A 23,656-nucleotide genomic window follows, 5' to 3' on the forward strand; every position below is an offset into this window, starting at 1 on the left:
CACCAGAGCTGCTGCTGGAATGTTCCACAGGGTGGATCAGAGAGAGCAGCTCATGGTTTGTCCCTGTTTCTGAGGAGCTGGGATGAGAATCGCCAGCACATCCTCGTCCTCCAGACCTGGCTGCAGTCAGACCTGGGTTATAACAACACATTGCAACTGCTTTTGGAACATTGCTGATCGCCTGCGTGACAAAAATCACAACAAAACTTTATTTTCAGTTCTGTTTTGCCGCAGAAAGTGAGAAACTTTGACAAAACTCACATGGAATGTGCTCTAAGTGCCTTCCAAATCCAGCAGCTGCCATGAAAAACCAGCTTTAAAAAGCTTTTAAATTTGCTTCCCAAGCGGAATCTGTTATTTTCAAAACAGTGGAAACACACTGTCATTTTTAGTTAATCCTAGGCTTGCTGGCAATTTAAAAAGTGACTTCAGAGCTATTAATGAAATAACAAAACATCACCTCAGGGCAGATGGGGGCCACTGGGCTGGCTACAGCAGGGGGAGTGGGAAAACAGTCACTGGAATCCAGCAGATTTGGTCTGTGCATCAGTTTGCTCTCATGAATATTTATAGTAAAATGAACTTCTGTTCTGCCGGGCCGCGTCTCCACGGCAACCACGCTAGGTCGCGTCTCCATGGCAACCACGCTAGGCCGCGTCTCCATGGCAACGCCGCCCTCCCGGCCGCCGTAGCCGCGCCCTTTGTGTCACATGGCCGGAAGCGATGGAGGCCGCCAAGATGGCGTCTCCCAAGAGCGCCCCTAAAGACGCGCAGGTACCGGGGGGATCCGGGCGGGACCGGGGGGCTCGGGGGGCACCGGGGGGCTGAGCGGTGCCTGTGTCCCCCCCTCAGGTGATGGCGCAGATCCTCAAGGACATGGGCATCACCGAGTACGAGCCGCGCGTCATCAACCAGATGCTGGAGTTCGCCTACAGTAAGCGGGGCCGGGCGGGGAGGGCGCGGGGGAGCCCCGGGTGGAGCAGGGAAGTGTCGGGTGGAGCAGGGCAGTGTTCTCTGGAGCAGGGAAGTGTTCTCTGGAGCAGGGAAGTGTTCTCTGGAGCAGGGGAGCGTTCTCTGGAGCAGGGGAGTGTTCTCTGGAGCAGGGCAGTGCTGTCAGGAGCAGGGAGTGCTCTGTGAATCCGTGTTGCCGCTGGAGCTCCCCTGTCAGACTCGGTGACCACGGAGATCTTTTCCAGCTGAAATTCTGTGTCCCTTTAATCGCAGAATCACAAATCCCAGGGTGGTTTGGGCAGGGGCACCTTCCACTGTCCCAGGCTGCTCCAAACCGTGTCCAGCCTGTCCTTGGACACTGCCAGGGATGCTCTGGGCAGCCGTGCCGGGGCTGGCAGGCAGGAATTCCTCCCCGTTATCCATTCCCTGCTCTGGGCAGCCGTGCCGGGGCTGGCAGGCAGGAATTCCTCCCCGTGGCAGTGCCGGGGGCCGCAGGGCGGGGCGGGGCTGTTTTCCATGGATCCCGGAGCCGCTTTCCCTCAGGATATGTGACCACCATCCTGGAGGACGCCAAGATCTACTCGAGCCACGCCAAGAAGTCGAGCGTGGACGCGGACGATGTGCGCCTGGCGATCCAGTGCCGCACGGACCAGTCCTTCACATCGCCCCCGCCGCGGGACGTGAGCAGTGCCACCGGGGCATGGGGATGGGCACGGGGACACGGGGATGGTACCAGGACACGGGGCTGGCACTGGGATATGGGGATGGCACTGGGATATGGGGCTGGGCTCGGGGCACAGGGCTGGGCACAGGACATGGGGGTGCCACCAGGACACAGGAATGAGGCCAGGACAAGGCACAGGACACAGGGCCGGGCATGGGACACAGGGATGTCTGTGGGACATGGGGATGTCACCAGGACACAGGGCTGGCACCGGGATACAGGGATGAGGCCGGGACACGGGGATGTCACTGGGAAAGGGGGATGTCAGCAGGACACAAGGAAGGAGAGCCAGACACGGGGATGACAGCAGGACACTGGCATGTGTCCAGGACACTGGGATGTCACTGGGACATGGGAATGTGTCCAAGACATGGGGATGTCACCGGGACACAGGGGTGTGACCAGACATGTGGGTTTCAGTGGGACATGGGGATGTCACCAGGACACAGGGGTCTGACCAGGTACAGGGATGTGGCCTGGACATAGGGATGAAGTTGGGACACTGGCAATGTGACCGAGACACGGGGATGAGACCAGGACACAGGGACATCACTGGGACATGGAGATGGCACCGGGTCACAGGGATGTCACCAGACACGGGGACGAGGCTGGGACACAGGGATATCACCAGGACACAGGGAAGTCACCAGCCAGGGGGATGTGGCCGTGTCTCTGCAGTTCCTGCTGGACATTGCCCGCCAGAAGAACCAGACGCCGCTGCCGCTGATCAAGCCGTACTCGGGCCCGCGGCTGCCGCCCGACAGGTACTGCCTGACCGCCCCCAACTACCGCCTGAAATCCCTGCAGAAGAAGGTGAGGATTGCTCAGGGGTTGGGGATTCACCCCTGGGGGGTTGGGAGCGGTGTTAAGTTGCAGTTTCCCACAGCTCTGAAAGGTGTGGGTGAATATTGGCCTGTGCACATCAGCTCGGAGGTCTCCAGGCTGGATTTGCAAATTGTTGTTGGTTGATTTTAAATGGAAATTTTTAAATAGGGGGAATTTTAAGGTATGGAAATATTGTAGTGTTAAAGAAATACTGCAGAATCACAGAATCAGGCTGGAAAAGCCCTCCAGGATCATCAAATCCAATTTGTGCCTGATCCCCAGCAGAGCACTGAGGGCCATGTCCCGTCATTCCCTGGACACCTCCAGGGATGGGGACTCCAACACCTCCCTGGGCAGCCCCTTCCAATGCCTGCCCACCCTTTCCATGGAGAAATTCCTCCTCATGTCCAGGAGAAACTGTCAGATTTAATGTCAGGTTGTCAGAGGCACAGGCGTAGATATTAAAGAGTATTTTTTACTTCCACCTGCTTTAGAAGGAAAATATTTCCTTTGCTGGGAAGCCCTGAATGCCTCAGTGTGGGGGGACTTGCCTGTTTATTGCAGGCCATTTCCTGATTCCCTGGTTCTCTCCCCACAGGTCTCCTCCACAGCAGGCAGGATCACAGTCCCTCGCCTGAGCGTGGGCGCCGTGAGCAGCAGGCCCAGCACTCCCACTTTGGGTAGGGAACAGCTCCACAGGGGATTCCCACCTTTATTTTAGGAAGGAAAATAAAAGAGGAATAATCTAAAACACTTTTAACCCCTGAGGGAGTGTCAGGGACTGCCTAACCTTATATTGTTTGACGGCATCAGAAGGTTAATTCACATAAATTAATCTTTATTATTACAATAACATTTAAAAGTAAATGCATTACAGATGTTCCATATTTGTGATAAATTCTTTATATAAGGGACTATTCAAGAACTTTAATTTAGAATTATTTTCCTCAATGAAAATATGGTGCTGAATTAAATAGCACTAGGAAAGATCCATTTTTAAAAGGAACCTAAAATTTAGAGCTGTGCCCTAAAAATCAGTGTGTATTTATAGTCTGGAATTCTGTAGGGCTGGGTAAATGTGGGAAAATGAGAAATGTGCAGCTCTGCCTGGAATCTGACTCCTTAAATCTGGTATCCTTGTGTTCCTGTGCATTCCCAGGGTGTCTAATGACAGGTTCCACTGGGGGAGGGAGTTTTAGGAGTGTTGATGGATTGATTGTGGTTTGTTGTGTGGGTTGCAGGCACCCCCTCAGCCCAGACCGTGTCGGTGTCGGCCAAAGTGGGAGCGCCGGTGTCGCTGGCGGGGCAGCGCTTCACGGTCCAGATCCCATCCTCACAGCCTGCAGGGAAGTCAGGTACTGCTGGGCTCCCTGGGGCTGGAAACTGGGATAACCACACAGCCACGGCCTGCTGGGACTGGGAGGGAGAAGCTCATCCAGCCCCACCCTCTGCCAGGGACAGGGACACCTTCTGTGCTGCTCTAGGCTGGCCTGGAACACTTCCAGGGATGGCCAAGCTGATGGGGGAATTTCTCCCGCTCCCCCTCATTCCAGGAACTTCCAGAGTTCATTCCCATTATAGCACAGCAGTGACAGCCAGAACATCATCCTGGCAGCTCCCTCCCACCCTGGCTCCTCTTTCCCTCTCCCCCTACCACTAACATTTCCCCATCCTCCCTCTTGGGACGAGCCTGGAATAACACAGGGATTGCTCCAAGCTTTCAGTGAACCCTTTCCATGATCCCCACAGCCACTCCCACAACTCCCACGGTGCAGAACGTCCTGATCAACCCGTCCCTGATCGGCCCCAAGAACATCCTGATCACCACCAACATGGTCCCGCCCAGCGCCGCCGACCCCAACCCGCTCAAGAGGAAGCACGAGGACGACGACGACTACGATGCCTTGTGAGGGCCCGGGCACTTCCATGGGATCCAGGGAGCCTTTCCATGGGATCCAGGGAGCCTTTCCATGGGATCCAGGGAGCCTTTCCATGGGATCCAGGGAGCCTTTCCATGGGATTTAGGGAGCCTTTCCATGGGATCCAGGGAGCCTTTCCATGGGATTCAGGGAGCCCTTCTCAAGGAATTCATGGAACCTTTCCTGTGGGACTCACAGAGCCCTTCCCACGGGATTCACACAGACTCCAGAGGGTGGGAATGGGCAGGAAGGCCCCCTTTGGGCCCCAGGAGTGTGGAAATAAAAGTGCAGAGTGTTTGTAACCCGGCCTTGGTGTCTTGTGCACGCACCTGAGGGTGTATTTTCTATATATCTTTTATATATACAGGGTTTTTTTCTATATATATTTTATAAGTTTTTGATCTATTTTCTATTTTTAAATATATTTTCATATTTATATATAATTTATATGTACACACATACATACACATATACCATTTATATATCTTTCAGATATATGTGTATACATGTTATATATTTATCAGACAAACACATGTAATTGCCTTGTACACTCAAAACTCTCATTTTTTAATATATATACATCATATATTAATATATATATAAAAAATATATATACATATATAGACATACATATGTGTCTATGTATGTCTATACACATACATAGATATTTATGTATTAATGTATATATGTGTGCACACATGCATAAAATATATCAAATATAGTGTATAGAGAGAATACACAGTAGTTGCACATATACAGAAACACTTCATATATAAATTGTATTTTATGTATTAGGTACACATTCTAAAATGTGTAATGACATAATCCTATGCTCTATAATTACGTATTTTATATAACAATATATACATACCTTTTTGGACAATCTTCTGTTAATTGGAAGTTCTGAGGGTTTAAATCTCTTGGAAATATTTTACAGCTCACAGTGGCAACTCCTGGACTGGTTTTAGGACCAAATTTAAGTGCAGAGAGCCCAGGGGAGGCTGGGGGGTGTTGTGCACAAAAATTCCAACTCCAAGCCAGATTTCTTTAGTAACTCCTTTATTAAAATCACAAACCAGAGTTAAAATTCCTACATTATTCACATAGGTCAAGTTTCTAAGGTCATTGAATAACGAGTCCAGCGGCCAAAGGGGCCAGAAAGCCTGAGCAGCTCAGAGCTGCTGGTTTAAGACTTCAGCCAGGGCCTTCTCACTCCATGGCTCTCCCAGGGCAGTGGAAAATTCCTTGAGGCTCCGTGGGAAGAGGCAGGAGCAGAGCTCCAGTGCAGAGGCAAAGTTCTCTCAAGATTACAGGTGAAACCGTACCCAGCGTTCACAGCTCAGCAGGAGGGAGGGAGCTGGGAACACCCACCTGGAAAATCACCTCCATTCACTCCAGGAATTCCAGAGGAAATATTCTTACCCCCAACATGGCCCCAACACACAAATATTTACAGAGACACGACAAGAAAGAAACAGTTTGACTCCCTTGCTGAGGGCAGGGGCTGCTGCTCCAGCAGGAGAATCCAACTCCCTCAAAAGTCACCAGGAATGTGGCCTAAAGGGATGGGAAAACTCCAGGGCAGTTTAACTACTCCTTGATGGGGGTGCAGCCTGAGAAGAAGCTGATGTTGGTGCTCAACATCCTCTTCTTCTTCCTCCCAAAGGGGTTCTGGTTCTCCTGGGACTCCTCATCCCTCCCGAGCAGGGAGGCAGCAGTGCTGGGAAGCTTCAGGAGCACCTCCTGCTCTGTGATGTCCTGCAGGACCTGTGGAAAGCAAGGGACAATCTTTGGAGTGAGTCACTACTGGAGTGACCCACCAGAAGCAGCAGCACACCAAAAGTACCAGGCCAACCTCAAGAGTTTTTTACTCAAGTCAAGAAAAATTTTTTTAAAAAATATCAAGATCCGGCAGGAAGAGACAGCAGGAGGCATAGTGGGTTCCCATGGCAAAAGGGAATTTGTTTAGCTGAGGTGAAATGAGATGTGCCAGGTCAGAGAGGTCACTTTGAACATGGACAGATGTGATTTTATCCTGCAAACTCCTCACTTCCCCTCCCTCCTTGCTGAAGGTGCTGCAGGAAAATGTGGCAAGCTCATGGCACCTTCTCAGTGTGGGAACTTAGGAATTCGAGCACCCTCTCAAATTCCACACGAGCCGCCTGGAGCTGTGCAGAGTTTTCCAGCAGCAGCTTCTCCTCTGGGGTGGTTTCCCCCCGAGATCCCTCATTCACAGCTCTGCTCTCCCCTGGGAATACCTTGGTGGTTGGAGTGATGCACACGGGCTGGAAGAAGCTCTCTTCTGCTTTCACCTCCGTGGGGTCTTCCAGCTTCAAGGACCCTTCTGAGTCCCTTTTGTTTTCCTCACATGTTGTGGTTTCCTGAGGCACAGCAGAGGGTGAAGCTCTTGCAGAACATCCATCCCATCCCTTCCCTTCCCTTCCCACCACAGCCCCCTACTCTCCAGCTGGGAAGTTTTCCACAGTACAGGATGCTGCAGCTCAGACTAGGCCTCCATAAAATAGGCAGTAATTAGTGAACTATGGGATGGCCCTGCTCCACATCTCTGAGATCCAAGAGCAAAATTCCCACTAGGGACATCAGTTTCTCATGGACCTTCCTGCTGCTTCAGTCCCCTCCCCAAACCATCCCTTCAATTCTTAAAAAGAAATCTGGGAATGAGTCAAGGTTTTGTGTTGTCTGAAGCCAAAGACAAAACTTTAATTTTTTTTAATCCAAAAGGAAAATTTAAATAATTTATCCTCAGATTTGTGGATGAGAAGTGGTAACTTGAAAATCTTTGCTGTGACTCTCCAAAATTCTGTCCTGAAAGGCAGAGTCTGGTCCTGCAGTGGAAAATTGTCTTCAGTTACCAGAGAGGCACTAATTATTGACATTCACAGAGTTTCAAGCAAAGTGCACGTGCTCTGCCTGGACAAACTATGCTTGTGTGGGAATTATCCCTTCATCCAGCTTTGCTCCTGCCCAAGTGCAGCCCCTGAGGCCCCCAGAGGCAGCAGCACTCACCAGACCCTGCTCCCTGTTCCTGCACGTGGCCGCGGCGCAGCTGCAGCCGTCGGTGCATGCCAACTTCTGCTTCCTGCAGCCGCACTGCCTGTTCCCACAGCGGCCCTTGCACGAGCACTGTGAGGGAGGAAGGGGGATCCAATGGCCAGGATGCTCCTGGGATGCTCCAGGTCCTGCCAGCTGTGGCACCTCAAGGACAGGAACACCCCCAAGCTGTCTGTCCCTTGTCGCATTTCGCTACAGCCCAGAACAATTTTCCTCCTAATATCCAGAATAAAATCCTTCCACCTACAGATCCATCTCCAGGATCTACAGAAGTACCTTCAGTTACTCAGTACCTGACTTAGGGTTATGTCAAAGGATCCCAGTTTCTGTGCCACACTTCCATGAAAAGAGGGAGTTCCCACCCCAAAAGCCTCAGGAATTTTCTGAGCCACAGGCTGAAGCTCCAGACTGACACAGACAGATGGAAGCTGCAGGCTCCCAAAGAAAACAGGGATCCACAACAGGCCATCCTTTTTTTTTTGTTTTTTTCCCCAGTTTGTTTTCCCTAAAAGCTGCTCCCTTAATGGATCTGGCTGCTGTGGGGGCTGCTCCTGAAGCAGAGGCCAGCTCAGACAGAGGCAGCAGGACAGAACATGGGAGAAGGTGACTTGGACAGGGAAAACCTGTCCAGGAAGGTCTTGCTGACTGCAGACAACCTTTGCTGTGTCTGTGGGAAGGTCCCAAATATCCCCAGGCACCCAAATAACTCATCCCTGCCACTTTGAGAACAATGGAGACGCCACACCCCACAGCTCCACACCAACCCCTGCACACAGCCAGTGATTCCCTCATAGACACTGGATCAAGGGCAGCTGGATCTTACCCCCATGAGGTTTTTTCTCGTTCCTCTGCCTGCTTTCCCAGGAAGCCAGTCAGAATCCTCCAGCTCCCCAGGGTCAGAGAGCAGCTCCTCCACATCCACCTCGGGGCTGGGTGCTCGGGGCTTGGCCGTCGTGTGCCGGCGGGTCTTGGGCTGCAACACAGGAGCACGAGGGGTTAGGCCACCAAAAATCACTTCTACTTCACTAATAATATTAATTTTTTAATTTTAATAAGGTTTTATTAGGGTTTTCAGAGTCCCTCACAGTTGTGGAGTGAGGGTGGGAAAAAAAAGATCCAATTATCAGGGATTGAAAATTCAATCAATTTTAACTATTGATGACAAATCCTTGGAAGTCTGAGTTGTTGACACATCACATGACAAAAAGCAAGTGTCACTCTCCTGTCCAAAGAGTTTTAAATAATTTCTTCCTCCCAGCAGTAAGAAATTTGGCTCTATGCAAAGCAGCAAAGTTTGCTGTGAAACATGTGCTTTGCTCCATAATTTAAAGACTGGGAATGCTACAGAAAAACAATCTGGATTGTGAAGGAGGATACAGAGTCAGAACTAAAACGAGGAAACAGGTTTGGGGGTTTGTTTGCTTTTATTTTTAACCAAAAAACTAATGTAAAAAAACTAATGTAAAAAACCAAATTTGAGTCTTCTGGAAAGGACTGAAGGGGCCACTTCAATGAGCAGAACAAGTGCCTGGTAAAAGCAGCTTAGGAGAACAAAAACCACATTCTCAATAGCCAAGATTAACTCTGGCAAAGAATTCAGGTGCACAACAAACTGTGCAGCCTCTTACTTTGGGTGGAACATAATCAAAAGAAGAGTCTGGAGACTCAGGTGGCCTTTGCTGGATGTGCCGGAGCTTCTGGCCACTGGCAACTTGGAGGAGCAGCAGTTTCTGTCAAAAAGGACAAGAATTAGCTCTGCAAAATCCATCAAACCCAAGTGCCACGAGGCTCTGGTGTCTGTACAAGGCTCTACCTGTTTCAGAGTGTCATTTTCACGGAGGAGTTCCTGGTTCTTCTCACAGATCTCCCTCATTTTTTCCAGCTCTTCCTCCTGTTTGCAGGACAAGAGGAAATTTGTTTCATTGGAGATAAATAAGAGAAAATTCCCCAGGGTTATTCCAGCCTGCACAGCAACCACCCCAGGCAGGCTTCTGCAAAGGGAACACACGATCCTCCTCCTAATTCCAGGAATCCCAAAGGATCCCACCTTCCACAGCCTCCCTCAGCCACTGCACCTGGAACCGCAGTCGCTCCTGCAGTTGTTTCTCCTGCTCATTCAGGGAATCTTCCAATCTCTTCTCTGCTGCTTCCTTCTGCTGGAACTGGCTGAGCAGGTACAGAACCTAAAAGCAAGTTGGAATAAACAGGGGTGAACTCCTGAAAGGAGCACTTGGCATCAAAGTCCAGGCTAAGGGAAATTTCCTGTCATTCCAGCACAATTCCACCCATATCTATTTGAAAAGTTATCTTGTGCTCAGGTGCAGCTTCCCCATTTAAAGAAGGAGGAAAGTTACTGAATAAACTAATTTGCACAGGATGAATACAGAGATTTCTTTGGCTTTGAATGAACCATCTGCAAATCCAACAAAATTTGAGCTGATATTCAGCGCCAGCTTCATTTCAGCACATCCCCCTTTGCCTTTCTAAGCAGACCTGGAGATCAATCTCCAAGATTTCCATGAGCTGTGATTCACCTTTTCCTGGTGTTGTTGTTCCTGCACCAAAATCTGATTTTGGAACTCTGTCTCCATCTCTGCTATGTGGTTTCTCTCTTCCATCAGCATCTTCTGCACATCAGAGCAGCTGGCCTGGCTCTGTTGCAGGCCGCTCTGCAGTTTGCTCTCCTGCACTTTGGAGGAGACCAGCTGGAAAACAAGAGCAAGGCCTGGCTTGGGACAGGGATTCCCTGCTGGGACAGGGATTCCCTGCTGGGACAGGAGCTGCAGTGTGGAGGGGAAGCATCCCTGTCACTTCCAGCCACCCCAGGAACTGGACCAGCCCTCAGCACCAAGGAAACCAGGAGAGATTCAGAGGCAGACACTTTGGAAGTGCAAAACGTAGGGAGCTGAGGGTCTTGTTCACAGTGCTGAATTCCCCTCCCTTCCTGCAGCACTTGGAGTATTTTCCTTTTCACTCTTCTCCTTTGATGTCCAAGCACCAGGGAGCAACAGGTAATTTTGTCCTTCAGTTACTCTTTCCCTAATCCCACATAATCCCAATTTCTCTTTTTCCCATCTCAACACCAATTCCACTGCTTCCCCTACCTCAGCCAGCACTGCCCTTGTTTCCCTGCTTGTTCAGGAAGCATTTTAGATACTTTTTCTTCTCTTCCACTTCTGAAATTTGCTTTTTCCCTTTTCCCATGCAAGCATGTGGCTGGTATCTCCAGACCCTCATCTATTCCACTCCCCTCTTCCCTGCTTTTCAGATTTCACTCCCCAGTACAGATTACTTTAATCCAAACTTGAGAGAGGAATAAACCTCATCCACTACAAGAGGGCTCCACTCAAATTCCTTTGGTCACTTCCTGTTATTAGTGGCTAAGCAGACTTACAGCCTTTTATCAGGGATAAAAGAGGAAAATCCAGGGTTTACCTCTCCCAGGAGATACTTCAGAGCACATTTGGCCTCCAGGATGGTGGCAATGTTGTCCCAGCGCTGCTTGGCCCGATCTCCATTGTCTGCATCCAGGAGTTTCTGCTGCAGATCTGCAATCTGGGCACTCCTGGGGAAGAATCCACGGATTTGGGGTTACAACACAGGAGAAAACCAGGGCTGGTTTCTGGGCTAATGTGACTGTTCACAGAATATTAAGTAAAATAATATAAATTGAGATTTTTGCTGCTCAGTAGAGCACTTGGAGCCTGCATTGCTCCCCCCTGGGGAATTTTGCCTCCACTCCACATTCCCAAATAAAAGTGGAGGTTTTTAACCCCAGAGGTGCTCACTAACAACTCAAAACACCCAGACCAAGTTCCTGAGTATTTTCCCCACATTTTGGAAGAATTCCAGCCAGGAAAACACACTTTTTTTGGAAAGGGGTTTGGGGGTTTTGCCCTCTGAAAAGCCATTTTCAACTTGCTCGGTTGGTTTGTCAGTAGATACTTGGCCAACAGGAAAATTCATCTTCCACAATTTGTTATAAATCCCTCTGATGTATGGGATTCTTGGTGTAATTATACCTCAGTTCTGTTTTCAGTAACAGTTTACCATGGGGGATATTTTTCATGGAGACAGAGCTTGGCCAGCCATCCCATCAAACACCAATGATACATCTAGGATTGGAAAACTTTCTTGGCTCACACCCAGTGTAAATATGATTAATATTTAGATGCAGAGGAAAAAGGTTTGTCCATCAGTATGAATCAGACTGTAAAGATAATTTGGAACCTTTGGAAAAAGATTTCAGCACCTGTGTTTTCACCCCAATTTGCTTTGGCAGTGGCTCTAAAACAATCAGATGGGTTAGGGTGCTGGTTAGGAAAGCAGACCAATGCTCTTGTACTGAGTGAAAAGGCTTTCCCTCATCATTTCCAGTCAGTCTGTGTGTTTTACATCCTCCTCCACCTCCCAGGGAGCTGGGATGGAAATGAGGGCACAGGCAGAGGCAAGGCAGCGTGGATGAGCGTTGTGGCAGTGCCTTACCTGAGCTCCATCTCTGTTTGCAGGCTCTCAATCTGCTTGGAGACAGAGAGATCCGTGTCCAGAGCCTGCAGCTCCGCCAGGCAGTAGGTGCGCCTCTGCAAGCACAGCACCAGGATGCAGGGCAGGAAATCACACATTTACAGATATTCCAGCTAGGAAAGCCCCCAGGCATCTCCCCACAGCTTCAGGTCCATTGTTCCTCCCCAAAAGCCTTTGCTAAGAGGAGTGAGCCACTGACATCCCTCAGAATCCTTGAGGTTGGAACGTTGAGTCCAACCATTCACCCAACCCTGATGGGTCACCCATGTCCCCAGGTGCCACATCCAGATGTTTTTTGGACACTTCCAGGGATGGTGATTCCACCACTTCCCTGGGCAGCCCATTCCAAAGCCTGACTGCCCTTTCAGGGAAAAAAAATTCCCAAATTCCATTAAGTAACAAGTTCCTTCAGCACCTCTTGTCCTTGACATGACAGAGGATAAAAATATTAACCATTCCTCCCAGAAAAGTAGCCAAGGGTGGGATCCATCCCCACCTGCTGAGGGAACAGGTCAAGTAGGAGACAGAATAATGAATCCAGTATTGCTGAACAGCAGGAGGAGTGGGGTGGGAAAAGGGGAATTTCCCTCTTACCCGGAGCTTTGGAGGGGGGTTTTCTCCAGCATCTTTCTTCTCTTTCAGCTGAAGGAGCTCTTTTGCCAGGATTTTCCTGTCCTCCAGCAGGTCTGACAGGTGTCTTCGAGCTTCCTCAGTGCTGACAAGAACCTCGACTTCATTTGCTAGCCAGCTCTGAAAAAATAACCCCAAAACCCAGTGGCTGAGCTCAGCTCCAGGACTGAATCCTTCTCCGTGAAGGCATTTCATAGAAACTGAATAATCCCATTGCAATTCCCTGGTCCTCCTGCCACCAAGGCCAGCAGCACCCACCCCAAATCCTAGTTTGCTCAGTGCTGGGATGCAAAAACAGTTACCCACTTTGACTCGTGCAGCAATTCCTTCCATGCCCCGATTTTGGGTCTCCTTCCGTTTATCCGCCACCTCCTTCTGCCTCTGCAGGGCATCCTTGAGGCGTTTGTTGGCAGCTGCTGCCTGGAAAAGATTCCACAAGGAGCTGATTAGGGACTGCAAATCATCTGCTACAGCTGGAAACACCAGGGATTCCCAGCCCAGGGCAAACACTGAGACAGTGACAGCACAAGATTAATAAATCTCAAATTATCCTGGTTTAACTCAAGGAGTCCTGCCCTTTTGATTTATTTCCTTTGCTGACATTCCTCCTTTAAAAGAAAAGCTCCTTCTAGGCCTGAAGGTAGAAAAAAACACCCAAAATGAGGGGTTGAATATGTATTTCTTTTACAAAGCCATCCTGAAAGGATTTTGATCAACCTTGTAGATCCACCACTCAAACTCATTCCCCACTTCCTACCTTGGGCATCTGCATGGATTTGCCACAGGAACTTGGCACCCAGGGCCAGCTCTGGCACCCAGGGCCAGCTCTGGCACCCAGGGCCAGCTCTGGCACCCAGGGCCAGCTCTGGCACCCAGGGCCAACTCTGGCACCCAAGCAGCAAATTTAACTGGGATCCCCCAAAGGCCCCAAGGCAAAAATGGGGATTTCTCTATAGAGAGAAAACTTTTTTTCCCAGTCTCTAAACTTTATTTAAGAGGTTTCTGTGTATCCTGCTCCTTCCTCCAGCCCCACTTGGCAGACTTTAGGGATTGGCTGGGAGTTTCCAGGAGATGTTGGCTCCTCACCTCCTCTGTTTTGCGCCGGAGGACGTTGGCCTGTTTCTGGAAATCCCTCTCCAGTTTGAGGAGCTCATATTGCCTCTTACGGTCCTGCAAGGAAAAACAGCTGGAAAAGTCACATTTTTCATTACAAAGGAAAGGTTGCACCCCCCAAAATTCCAGCCTGAGCATGCCAAGGCATTGAGGGGCAGGAATTGCTGTGACACCAAACTCCAGGTGTTTGCTGGCCATTGCACTCAGCCACCACAAGCAGCTGGATTTTATTAACATGCAGATCCAACATCCCTTTGGAAGTTTTAAGACCTCCTATCCCAAGGCCAAACTCTACAACTTTAAATCCTTCAAATATTGACTATTTTTGTTTTCTGCTTTAGAGCAGAGTCACAGCTGTGGCAAGAGCTCGAAGATCTCCAGCCACAAATAAGTCCAAGTGGTGAAAAGTGGCAGCCACATGAGCCAAGCTTCTCTTCAAAGCATTCCCATCTCTTCTAAGATACTTCCCAGCTAAAGAAACCTTCAGGCAGCCCTTTGGAGGAAGGAATAGTATGAGGGGCTTGTTTGCTCACCTTTTCCTTCAGCTGGATCACTTCCTTGTCCTTCTGCTGCTTCCACTGCCTGAATTTCTCAGTGTCTTCCTTCATCTGACGCATCAGCTGCACCCTTTGCTGCTTCATTTCCTGAAAAACACCAGTGGCTGGAAGAATTATCCAGGATTTACATCCTAAAGAGCTTCAACCTCCATTCTCCTCTGTGTCTGCCAGGTGTGGGGAGTGGCAGGTGGGAAATCTTACTGTGCTCCCACCCAGGACACTCTCAAAGTGCTAAAAAACAGGGGGTTTTAGGCATAAGAGGAGACCAACACAGGCACAATTTAAGGAAATCAAAGAGAAATCAAATTATTTGACTGAGGCAATAAATTAGAAGTGCCACTTTGGACTTATTTTCCTCCCAAATCTCACTAGTCACCTGCCTATTGTGGTTATGTAGCTACAGGAATCTTGCCAAAACCTGCTATTTTCAGTCTGACTAAACAGAAAGTGGATTCCTGCCTGGGATTCCTGCCTGGGAGCTGCTTTGCCCACACTGGCTCAAGTCAGAGGTGCCTGTTGGTTACCCTGATCTCCTGGTTCAGTTTGGACACCGTGTGCTCCGTGGATTCCTTCAGCTTCAGGAGCTTGGATTGCTCATTCAGCTTCTTCTTGAGCTCACCAATTTGTGCTTCCAGCTCCTGGAGCCTCTTCCGGCGCCGCTCGCTCAGCCTGGAGAGAAACAACAACAAATCCTCTCCAGCTTCAGAGACACCTCATGAAAAATGTCACCTCTGTCACCTCTGCTGCTGCTGAAAGCCCACAGGAGGTTTCTTTGCAGATCCTGGCATGTTAAAGGGACACTTTTACACCAAAAAAGAGCTTTTACAGATCATGGAAGTGCAAGACATTGGATTTTCAGACACACTGACAGCCCCCAGAGCTGCAGGCAGAGCCCTCTTACTTGGCCTGGTTGATGTCCTTCTTTGCCATTTGCAGAGCAAGGATCAGTTCCTCCTTTTCCTTCTGCAAGTTGCTGACCTCCAATTCCAGATCCTTGATATTGGTCTAGAAAGGACAAGAAGAATAAATCTCCAAATAGAAACCTTGAAAAGACACCCTGAATAAAACCTTTAAGACTGAGAAACCTTGAAAAACCCCATTGCTTTGCAGCAGGCTGCTAAACCACCTTAACTAAGGGCAGTGTGAGGGCTACAGGGGCTGGCCCAGCACATTCTGGAGCTTTGGTGGGCGCAGAGTCACTTCAGGGATGGGAGATCCCAGCACAGCAGGGAAAACTGCCCAAGGGAGCAGGGACCCAGCTTAAGGAATAGACCCAAATCAGGACAGGTTCCTGAAGACAGATCTCCCTTCCCTCCCCAGCAGGAATTCGGGAAAACAAACTGACCAAGGAGGATTTCAGCTTTACCTGGTACTGGGACTGAATGGGCCCAAGCTGAGAATCATTTTGAGACATTTTTTTGGCCAGGGCCTCTTTCAGAGTCAGGGCTTTGTTGAGCTCCAGCAGCTCCCTGGAGAGTTGTGCCTGGCGCAGGGCGTGTTGGGTGCTGAATTCGTTGGAGGCTCTCTTGGATTCCTGGCCCACTTCTGTTCCCTGCAGGAAACACTGCCATGAGGAGAGGCCAATCCAGAGCTCCTGAATTACACAATCTCTGTTTCTACAGAGTGCTTCAAATTCATTTTTATGTAAAAAATCAGATATTCAGAAATGAGACCTTGACCTTGAACACATTGAGATTGAAACAGCACAGACAAGAGTTATGATTTATTAAGCATTTGGTTTGAAAATTAGCAGGAGGGAGCAGATAAAAGTGATGAGGAGATAAAACCATGCCCCAGTGAGGTATGCACTGCCGAGCCTCTCACTTACACCTGGAGAATCCTGTTCAGAGTTTGGCAGCTCTGCAGCATCTTCTGTGGTGGCAGTGTTTTCACTCTGGTGGACAAAAAATGAGAAAATTTGGGTGAAAAGGAAAATACGAAATAAATTGAAGGAAATAACAGTCTGTTGGCACATTATGGCAAAGCACAATGTGATTCTCCGCTGGCCAGAACCTCTCTGGAAAGAGGAGACCATCATCCTCCTGCTCAAGGAATGTGAGGAAACTCTTCCGTGTCTCGTTGGAAAAGTCATTCTTGAAATATTCCCTGAACTCCAGCACTGGAGAGAACAGGAAGAGGAGGAGGAGAGAACAGGGAAACGTCCAGTGAGGGAGAACTGAAATTTCTCCATTAGACAAAAGCCTGGAAGCTTCTATTTAACAATTTGAAATCCCTGCAATTTAAATTTACATTGTCCATAAAAATCCCCAAGTTTGGAACACTCCGTCCAATTTTGGGACTGTAAATCCATGCCAAGCTCCTGTTTCAGGTTTTCCATGTAGGCTCCTCCTTCCCTTCCCCTCAGGAGCAGCACAAGTGGCCTTTCTGCAGCATCAAAGCACGACAGGACAGTTTTGAAGTGGATCTCAAGAGTCATTTCATACTTTTAATTGCTGTGCTCCTGGAGGGAAGTTGTTGGAATCCCAGATTTCCTGAGTAAGCTGACACAACTCCCCCTTCCATGGGATCAGCCTTACCTGCAGCTCAGCCAGCACCTGCTGCAGGTTCCTGATCACCTCCACGTTTTCCTTTAACTCCTCATCTTCCACAGTCTCCACCAGCTTCTGCAGATCCAACTTGCACCTGGAAACACGGGAGCATGTCCATGGTGAGTTTGTGCCGGGGAAGAACAACTTTCCCCACTCAGCCTCTGAATTAATTCTGGAGAATTAATGAATAAACCCCCAGCTGACTGGATCCAGTTTATCCCACTGAAAACATTGAATTCCCAAGGGCATTATCCCAGGAGAAGTGTGGGGACACTTACACAGCGTGGTGCTGGAGCTGCTCTAGTTTTGCATTCATCTTCTCATTTTCTTGCTCTGTCTAGAGAAATCAGAATTCTATTGAATTGTAGAAGATAAGAAGCCAGAAATCAGTTAAATAATTTGCAGTGAAAGATTGGCAGTGAAAAATCAAGCACTGAAAGATCTTTCATGGTCAGGGCCAGCAGTTTGGATTGCACAGCATTTTTTCAGGAATAGACACTGCAGGCAATAGGAAAAAAGCAGAGTGGAGAAGGGAGAGCACAAGTGTGCAAGTGCTATTTAACATATGAAAATAAAATATTTAAAGTATTAAAAAGCTGAAAGATTCAAGTCTCCTTTTTCCAAAAGGAAACTAAAGGCCAACAGATGTTGGCAGGGTTTTGGTTCTGACTGATTTGGAATCAATGTGAAAGGAACATCTAAGAGAGATTCTCAAGATGTCATAAATACAGGAGCTGCTGTTGATTCACTCCCAGCAATTTAGAGCTCTCCTGGGATAACTGAGCTTACCAGGATGATCCTCTCCAGCATCTGTGCTGTTTGCCCAGCAGCCTCACTCAGCCCCTGGCTCAGCTTCTGGTTCTCCTCCTGCAGGGATTGGTTCTTCTCCATCAGGGATTGGAGGTTCTCTGAGGGGGCCAAACCACTGCAACGGCAAGGAGCAGTTGGGTGTGAATTTGGGCTTTGGAATAGCACTGAAGTCACCTCCAAAGTGATTATTATTCCCTAAATAAATTAAAATAAATAGCCCAGAATGGTTTGGGAAGGAAGCATCTTAAAGCTCATCCAGCCCCACCCCTACCATGGGCAGGAACACCTTCCACAGACCAAGCTGCTCCAGGTTCTGTCCAAGCCTTGGACACTTCCAGAATGCAGGAAAAACCTCCAAACAGAGGTTGGGAACTCCACATTCTTGGTTTTGAAACATCCCCAGAACACAACACCTGCACAATCCAACTCTGACCCAGACTTTGTGCTTTTAAGGATAATGGAGGTGGAACTGCCCCACATTTAGGGGTAGAGGAGTGAGCAGAACAGGGATGGATGGGTCTCAGAGAGAGGAATTTATTCAGGAGCTGTTTCCTGGTTCCTCTTTTACTTCCTACAACACATTTTTGCAATCATGAGGTGTTTGCTACAAAACTCAATATCCCAGGGAATTCCAGGAAGGACAACAAAAAGAGGGGATTAAAAAAACCCCAATTTGTTCTCTCCTCACTCCACAGCACTGCCCAGAGCTAAGAGATCCAGAGACTTCTCTGGAGTGTGATAAATACACATCCAGAGGACATTAAATAACAAATCCTACTTGAGAGCCACGGGCAGGGTCCCTCCATGGGCCTGGAGCAGCAACACCTGGAGCTGCTGGACCTGGAAAGACAAATAATTATTTCTTGTAAATGTAGCAGCTCCATGGATCCTTGGTCTTCCTGACTGCTCTGCTCCATAATTCCCCTTTTACCACTGCCTGTGGAAAGGAGAGGCGTTGTTACAGTACTCCAAGTTATTTATTCCTCAAATAAAAGATTCTTCACTTCCCTCTGGGATCACCCCAGTGCACATTAGGGATGTTTTGCATTTTTTTGTGAGGCTGTGCCTTCCTTTGGGGTTTGCTGAGGGGTTTCCCCAGTGTTGGACTCCTGGGGGATGCTGAGAATTTTAAACTTTCTGTGCTTAAAGGCACAGAGCCACGAGAGAACACTGCATTTGACCTGAGGTTGTAGAACAGGCTTTTAAAATTGATTAATAGCACTAAGATTATGGGTGTGTAGTTAGTTAGGAGTCTGCAATATCAAAGGGTAGAAAACTTCGAGAGTTTAGGATTTTAGAATATAGAAATAAATATGAAGCAAGATAGAAGTTTTAGGGCAGAAGCAAGTTGTTCTTATATTACCTTCACGAGTTTAGGTGATGTTTTGTAATTAGACAGAGAAGTCTGCATTGCAGGCTTTGAGGGATCAGTTATTAAGTTAAAAGAGAAAATAACCTAAGTGTCCTTTCTTAATTAGATAGTTTTAAAAAACCTTGTAACAAGAGTTAGCCATTTTATGCCTTACTAATGAAAAAGCTGCTGAACTAACATAGATAAGAAATAATAAACATAAAATACTGTCTCAAGCACCTTCAATCCCAACCTCAAAAAACTCAATAACCCAGTACCTGCTGCTTCAGCTGGTGCAGCTCAGCTGCCTGGGGGTCCACGTTGACGATGGGTTTGTTTTTGATCTTCCTGGCCCTGTCAGCATAACGCAGAGTGTTCAGGGTCTCCTCCAGGTTGGAATCTGCTGGGCTCACACAGGCGATCATCAGCGTGTGGCTGTTCCCACCCAGGGAGTCTGGGAAGGAGAAGGAACAATGGCAAAGCTGTCAGAGCAACAGTAACAGTGAAATGTCATCCTTCAAGGGTGCCAGCCACCCCCAAATTGCAGATTAAACAGCTGGATTTTGGTGAAATTCATTACTTTGTGCTCTGCACGCTCAGTTCTGTATTAAAATGGGGTTTTTGCAAGCCAAAGGCAGGGTTTGAAACCAAAGATTTCATTCCAAAAACCCCAGTTGCTGCCCTAAATAATTTCTTTATGCCATTTCTGGCCTGGTTCTTTCAGGTTTGCCCCTCCCTTCTCCCCCCCAGTAACAAGACCTCCATGAATATCCAGAGTTTTCTCCAATTTATGGAATTTTTGGCTACGAACAGATCACAAAGCTGCATAGAACTTCATCCTTTGGTTTTATACAAATTGTTTCTTAAAGCTAATGATCAAAAAAAACCAACAAACAGGGGCCCCACATCCAGCCCAATCCAGATTTTAATGAGGTACTTTCATACTTTCAGACATGGAAAATACTGAAGAGAATTTGTACCATATTATGTAATTACCACGAAAACCCCAGTCATTTCATTACTAAAGCTGTGCCCAAATTAAAGGGTAACTAACTTAAATAAAATGCACTGAAAGACAAATCCCAGCTATTAAAAAACAAGGACAAGCTATTCAGACTAAGAAAACAAATCCCAGGGAAGGCACAGAGAGCTGGAGCTTCATTCTGGCTGTGACATCACCCAGGGAGTTGCTATAATTAAGGTACAATAATAAGAACTCTGCTCCCAGACTTCTTATCGTCCTTCTCTCCACCAGAAATGTGCCCTGATTTTGTCTTGTTTCCTCCTGTCACACAAAGTGCAGGAGAGCAGGACTTGTTTTGAGTTCATCTCACTGCATTTGCAACCTAAAATAAGAGTCCAGGGAAGGCCTGGCTTTGTTATTTAAAAAGCACCTGTACATTTAGGCTTTGTCATCATCTTCTCTCACCTTGCAGCAGCCTGGTCAGCTTAGAGTCTCTGTAGGGGACAAACCCTCCCTTTTTATTCTCATCTCCCAGAGCACTGATGACATTCCCCAGGCACAGGAGGCCTCTGTTGATGTTGATTCCTGCAGACAAAGCTCACAGTGAGCACAGGCACCTCAACAGCTCCAAACACCTCATTTCATGTCCTTATTAAAAATTTAACAAGGTTAAAAAAAAGCAGATTAAAGAGTTAAAGAAGTGCTTTGCTCTTTTATTAAGTCTCAAGTGAGAAGAAACCCAAACTCCACCAGCCCCAGCCCAGAGACCTTCTTTGAGTCTGTCTCCCTCAGCCTTGGTCTTCTTTTGTCTCTCAGAGCCTGCAAGATCCACCAGGTGCAGCTTGCAGTGAAAACTGCAATTCCTAAGGCAGAAAGAATCTGGGTTACACTCCCAGGAAAACTTTCAGGTGGAAAAGGAGCAGCCCAGGAGCTGAAAATTCAGAGAGCCAAAACCTGAACTGCCTTGAAAAGCACAGCTCAGGAGCAGGATGAGGAAATTTTGGGAAAGTAACTCTCATCAGCTGCACAATGACACTCACTTGTCATTTTTCTTCTTCTGATCAATGCAGATGGTGAAGATGGCATGGGATCTGGAGGACTGGGAATTCATGGCCGTGGACCCCACAGTTCTGGAGTTGTTCCCCTGCTCCAGGCAGGACACGGTCTCTTGGGCACAGGTGACATTTCTTTCTGTCAGCCCCACAATCTGTAGGCAGGAAGCAAACATTGTTTAGCCTCTGCTTCCCCTTCATCCCACCTGGGATCAGAAAAATCTCCCTCCCCCTCAGGCTGGGTCAGCCCATTCCCAAGAATCACCTCCAGCCAGGGGGCTGGAATAGAAACTCCCAGGAAAAACTGGTTCTGAGTTTCACTTCAGGAACATGGAATCACATCAGCTGTTCCTAAACACTCCCCAAGTTCCTCTGCTGCTCCAGAGCCAGCTGGGCTCTGGGATGGAGCCAGAGCTCCTCAGGGCTCCAGGGGCAAATCCATGGATATCCCAGACCGAGCTGGGAGCTGTGCCTGTCACAGGAAGGGGCTGATGGGGAGGGGATTTGTGTGAATAAAGGGACACAAACCAGAGAGGGGATGAGCAGGAGGGGCTGGATGTGCTCTTTGGCAAGCTGTGCTTTCCCCGAGCATCCAACCCCCTGGATCTCTCTGTGCTGCTCCTAACACATGGATGAGCCCCATCCCACTGCTTTAAGGATGACAGGAAATCCCACATGAACCCTTCAGTCCCCAGCAGGGCAGACCTTGATGCCTTCCTTGGGATCCTCCCGGATGCTGATCTGGGAGCGCTCTCGGGAAGGGCACAGCAGGTCCAGGATGTCCTCGTTGTAGATCTGGAAAGAGCAGCTCAGAGTTACCAGCCAAAGAAAGTTATGCTGAAATTATGGGCAGTTATGCTGAAATTAGTGCTAATTTGGCACCACATTTCACCTTTAGGGAAAGACACCTTGCACCAGAAAGGACTGACAAAACCTCCTTAGGGGAGTCTTAGGGTTTGATTTAATCAATATCTGTTACCTGAAGGAGGTGACCTCACTTTATTCCTAACTTGATAAAAACCAAACTTTTACCTCCAAATAGGAAACTTTGAGGACGAAGTCCCAGTCCTGCCTTTGCTGTTTCTCCTCAAAGAGCAGCTTGATGACCCTGGGGATGACCCCCACGCTGGGCTCATGCTCCTGGTTGGCAGTGTAGGTGCCTCCCATGGAATAGGTTTTCCCTGACCCTGTCTGTCCATAGGCCAAGACAGTGGCATTGTATCCTGAGGGAACAAAGGGAGAGTTATGTGAAGACTAAAAGCTGTTTTTTTTTAAAACCACCCTTACAGAAAACAATCAGTTTACACCAGTTTTACGCATAGATCACAGTCAGGAATATTGAGACAATGAAAGCTTAATAAAGCACAGATAAAATTATTATTTCAGCTCTTTGTTAAGACTGGATGTTTTATTAAAAGTAAACAGAAAAACAGCACAAATTCCCTGTGGTCCCAGCTTCACAGCAGCATCCTGGAACAGGATGTTTATCAATCCATTGTGTTATTCTTAGGGAGGGAGAGGAACTTTTTATAATGGCTTGGAGTGACAGGACAAGGGGGAATTGCTTCCCACTGCCAAAGGAATATTGGGAAGGAATTGTTCCCTGCGAGGGTGGGCAGGCCCTGGCACAGGGTGCCCAGAGAAGCTGTGCCTGCCTCTGGATCCCTGGAAGTGCCCAAGGCCAGGCTGGACAGGGCTTGGAGCAGCCTGGGCTGGTGGAAGGTGTCGCTGCCATGGCAGGGGTGAAATGGAATGAGCTTTAAGGTCTGTTCCGACCCAAACTCCTGCGGCATTCCATGAGAACGGCCTCAGAAAACACACCCCTGGTTCTGCGGAGAGGAGCGGGCTGCGAACGGGCAAAACCCGGCACAAACCTTTGAAGATGCCTCGGACCAGAGGCGACACCGCGGTGTTGAAAACCTCCTCCTGCTCCACGGACGGGTCGAACACGTAGTCGTAGGTGAAGGCTTTGTCATTGCCCACCACGACCTGCGGGCGAGAGGGACGGGGCAGCGCTGGTGCCGGGCCGCGGGGCCCCGGCCGCCCCCGGGTTTACCCACCTGCGGCTCCCCGGGCACGAAGGACAGGCACATCCGGCAGCCCTCGCCGGTCTCCTTGGGCACCAGCGGCCGGCAGCGCAGCGCCACACGCACCGGGATGCCCTTCTCGTCCTCCCGCACCATGGCCGGCCTGCGGGACATGGGCGCCGTGAGGCGGGCCGCCACACACCGCGCTGCGGGAGTGGAGCGGCGGGGAAGCGGGCTGAGGGATGGAGGAGGGGGCGGGGATGGAGCGGCTGCCCTGGGGCGGAGCGGAGCGGGCCCGGCCGGCCCTGCCCGGTGTCGCGGGGCGGCCGCGGGACTGACCTGGAACCGCCGCCCGGCCCGATGGCAGCGCCGCAACGGCCGCCGTTCAAACCGGGCCGCGCGCGCCGCGCCCAATCACCGACAGCGACGGCAGGCGGCGCGGCGCCGCAGCCAATCGCAGGGCCGTGCGTCACCCAGTGGCGCGGCGGCGGCCAATCGTAGAACGGTGCGTCACGCGGGACGGAGGGTGAGGGTGGTGCGGCGCGAGGAGCGGGGAGGAGGGTGGGGCGGAACCAATCGCGTGCGGGT

General features: G+C 49.2%; 2 protein-coding genes and 1 long non-coding RNA gene across 6 annotated transcripts; 1 reads left to right on the forward strand and 2 right to left on the reverse strand.

Moving 5' to 3' along the window:
- The first annotated feature begins 646 nt into the window (after nt 1-646).
- Nucleotides 647-4,459, forward strand: TAF9B (TATA-box binding protein associated factor 9b). Its single transcript, XM_030272457.4, has 7 exons — nt 647-774; nt 853-934; nt 1,495-1,631; nt 2,354-2,488; nt 3,099-3,180; nt 3,742-3,855; nt 4,250-4,459. Exons 1-7 carry the CDS (start codon nt 724-726, stop codon nt 4,408-4,410), a joined length of 762 nt encoding a protein of 253 aa, XP_030128317.1. The 5' UTR covers nt 647-723; the 3' UTR covers nt 4,411-4,459.
- On the reverse strand, nt 4,334-4,681 carry LOC140684156 (uncharacterized). The gene is made up of 2 exons (XR_012055958.1): nt 4,575-4,681; nt 4,334-4,464 (listed from the first exon to the last, which is right to left on the reverse strand). It is a non-coding gene; the product is annotated as an uncharacterized lncRNA (long non-coding RNA).
- Nucleotides 4,682-5,461: 780 nt separating this feature from the next.
- Nucleotides 5,462-23,508, reverse strand: KIF4A (kinesin family member 4A). Of its 4 annotated transcripts, XM_030272444.4 has the most exons (31): nt 23,408-23,508; nt 23,102-23,231; nt 22,916-23,030; nt 22,074-22,264; nt 21,747-21,836; nt 21,030-21,196; nt 20,758-20,852; nt 20,455-20,574; nt 19,304-19,479; nt 18,453-18,514; nt 17,654-17,789; nt 17,143-17,201; nt 16,853-16,958; nt 16,144-16,209; nt 15,682-15,867; nt 15,217-15,320; nt 14,840-14,984; nt 14,292-14,402; nt 13,732-13,815; nt 12,952-13,065; nt 12,610-12,765; nt 11,977-12,071; nt 10,927-11,056; nt 10,026-10,196; nt 9,567-9,674; nt 9,305-9,382; nt 9,120-9,221; nt 8,315-8,464; nt 7,447-7,563; nt 6,678-6,800; nt 5,462-6,186 (listed from the first exon to the last, which is right to left on the reverse strand). In XM_030272444.4, exons 2-31 carry the CDS (start codon nt 23,222-23,224, stop codon nt 6,010-6,012), a joined length of 3,657 nt encoding a protein of 1,218 aa, XP_030128304.4. In that variant the 5' UTR covers nt 23,225-23,231; nt 23,408-23,508; the 3' UTR covers nt 5,462-6,009. The 4 variants fall into 4 exon arrangements, with proteins under 4 accessions (XP_030128304.4, XP_072785154.1, XP_030128302.4 ...); XM_072929053.1 differs by lacking the exon at nt 7,447-7,563; XM_030272442.4 differs by lacking the exon at nt 23,408-23,508 and having other exon boundaries at nt 23,102-23,400.
- Between the last annotated feature and the right edge of the window lie 148 nt (nt 23,509-23,656).

Source organism: Taeniopygia guttata, chromosome 4A (assembly GCF_048771995.1).
Source record: "Taeniopygia guttata chromosome 4A, bTaeGut7.mat, whole genome shotgun sequence".
NCBI lineage: Eukaryota > Metazoa > Chordata > Aves > Passeriformes > Estrildidae > Taeniopygia > Taeniopygia guttata.

Coding starts and splice junctions, on each gene's coding strand:
- TAF9B (XM_030272457.4), top strand. CDS start 724: ATGGAGGCCGCCAAGATGGCGTCTCCCAAGAGCGCCCCTAAAGACGCG. Junction 775..852: donor GCGCCCCTAAAGACGCGCAG/GTACCGGGGGGA, acceptor TCCCCCCCTCAG/GTGATGGCGCAGATCCTCAA. Junction 935..1,494: donor GATGCTGGAGTTCGCCTACA/GTAAGCGGGGCC, acceptor GCTTTCCCTCAG/GATATGTGACCACCATCCTG.
- KIF4A (XM_030272442.4), bottom strand. CDS start 23,242: ATGTCCCGCAGGCCGGCCATGGTGCGGGAGGACGAGAAGGGCATCCCG. Junction 13,816..14,291: donor TGATCCAGCTGAAGGAAAAG/GTGAGCAAACAA, acceptor TTTTCCTTGCAG/GACCGTAAGAGGCAATATGA. Junction 9,222..9,304: donor AAAATGACACTCTGAAACAG/GTAGAGCCTTGT, acceptor CCTTTTTGACAG/AAACTGCTGCTCCTCCAAGT.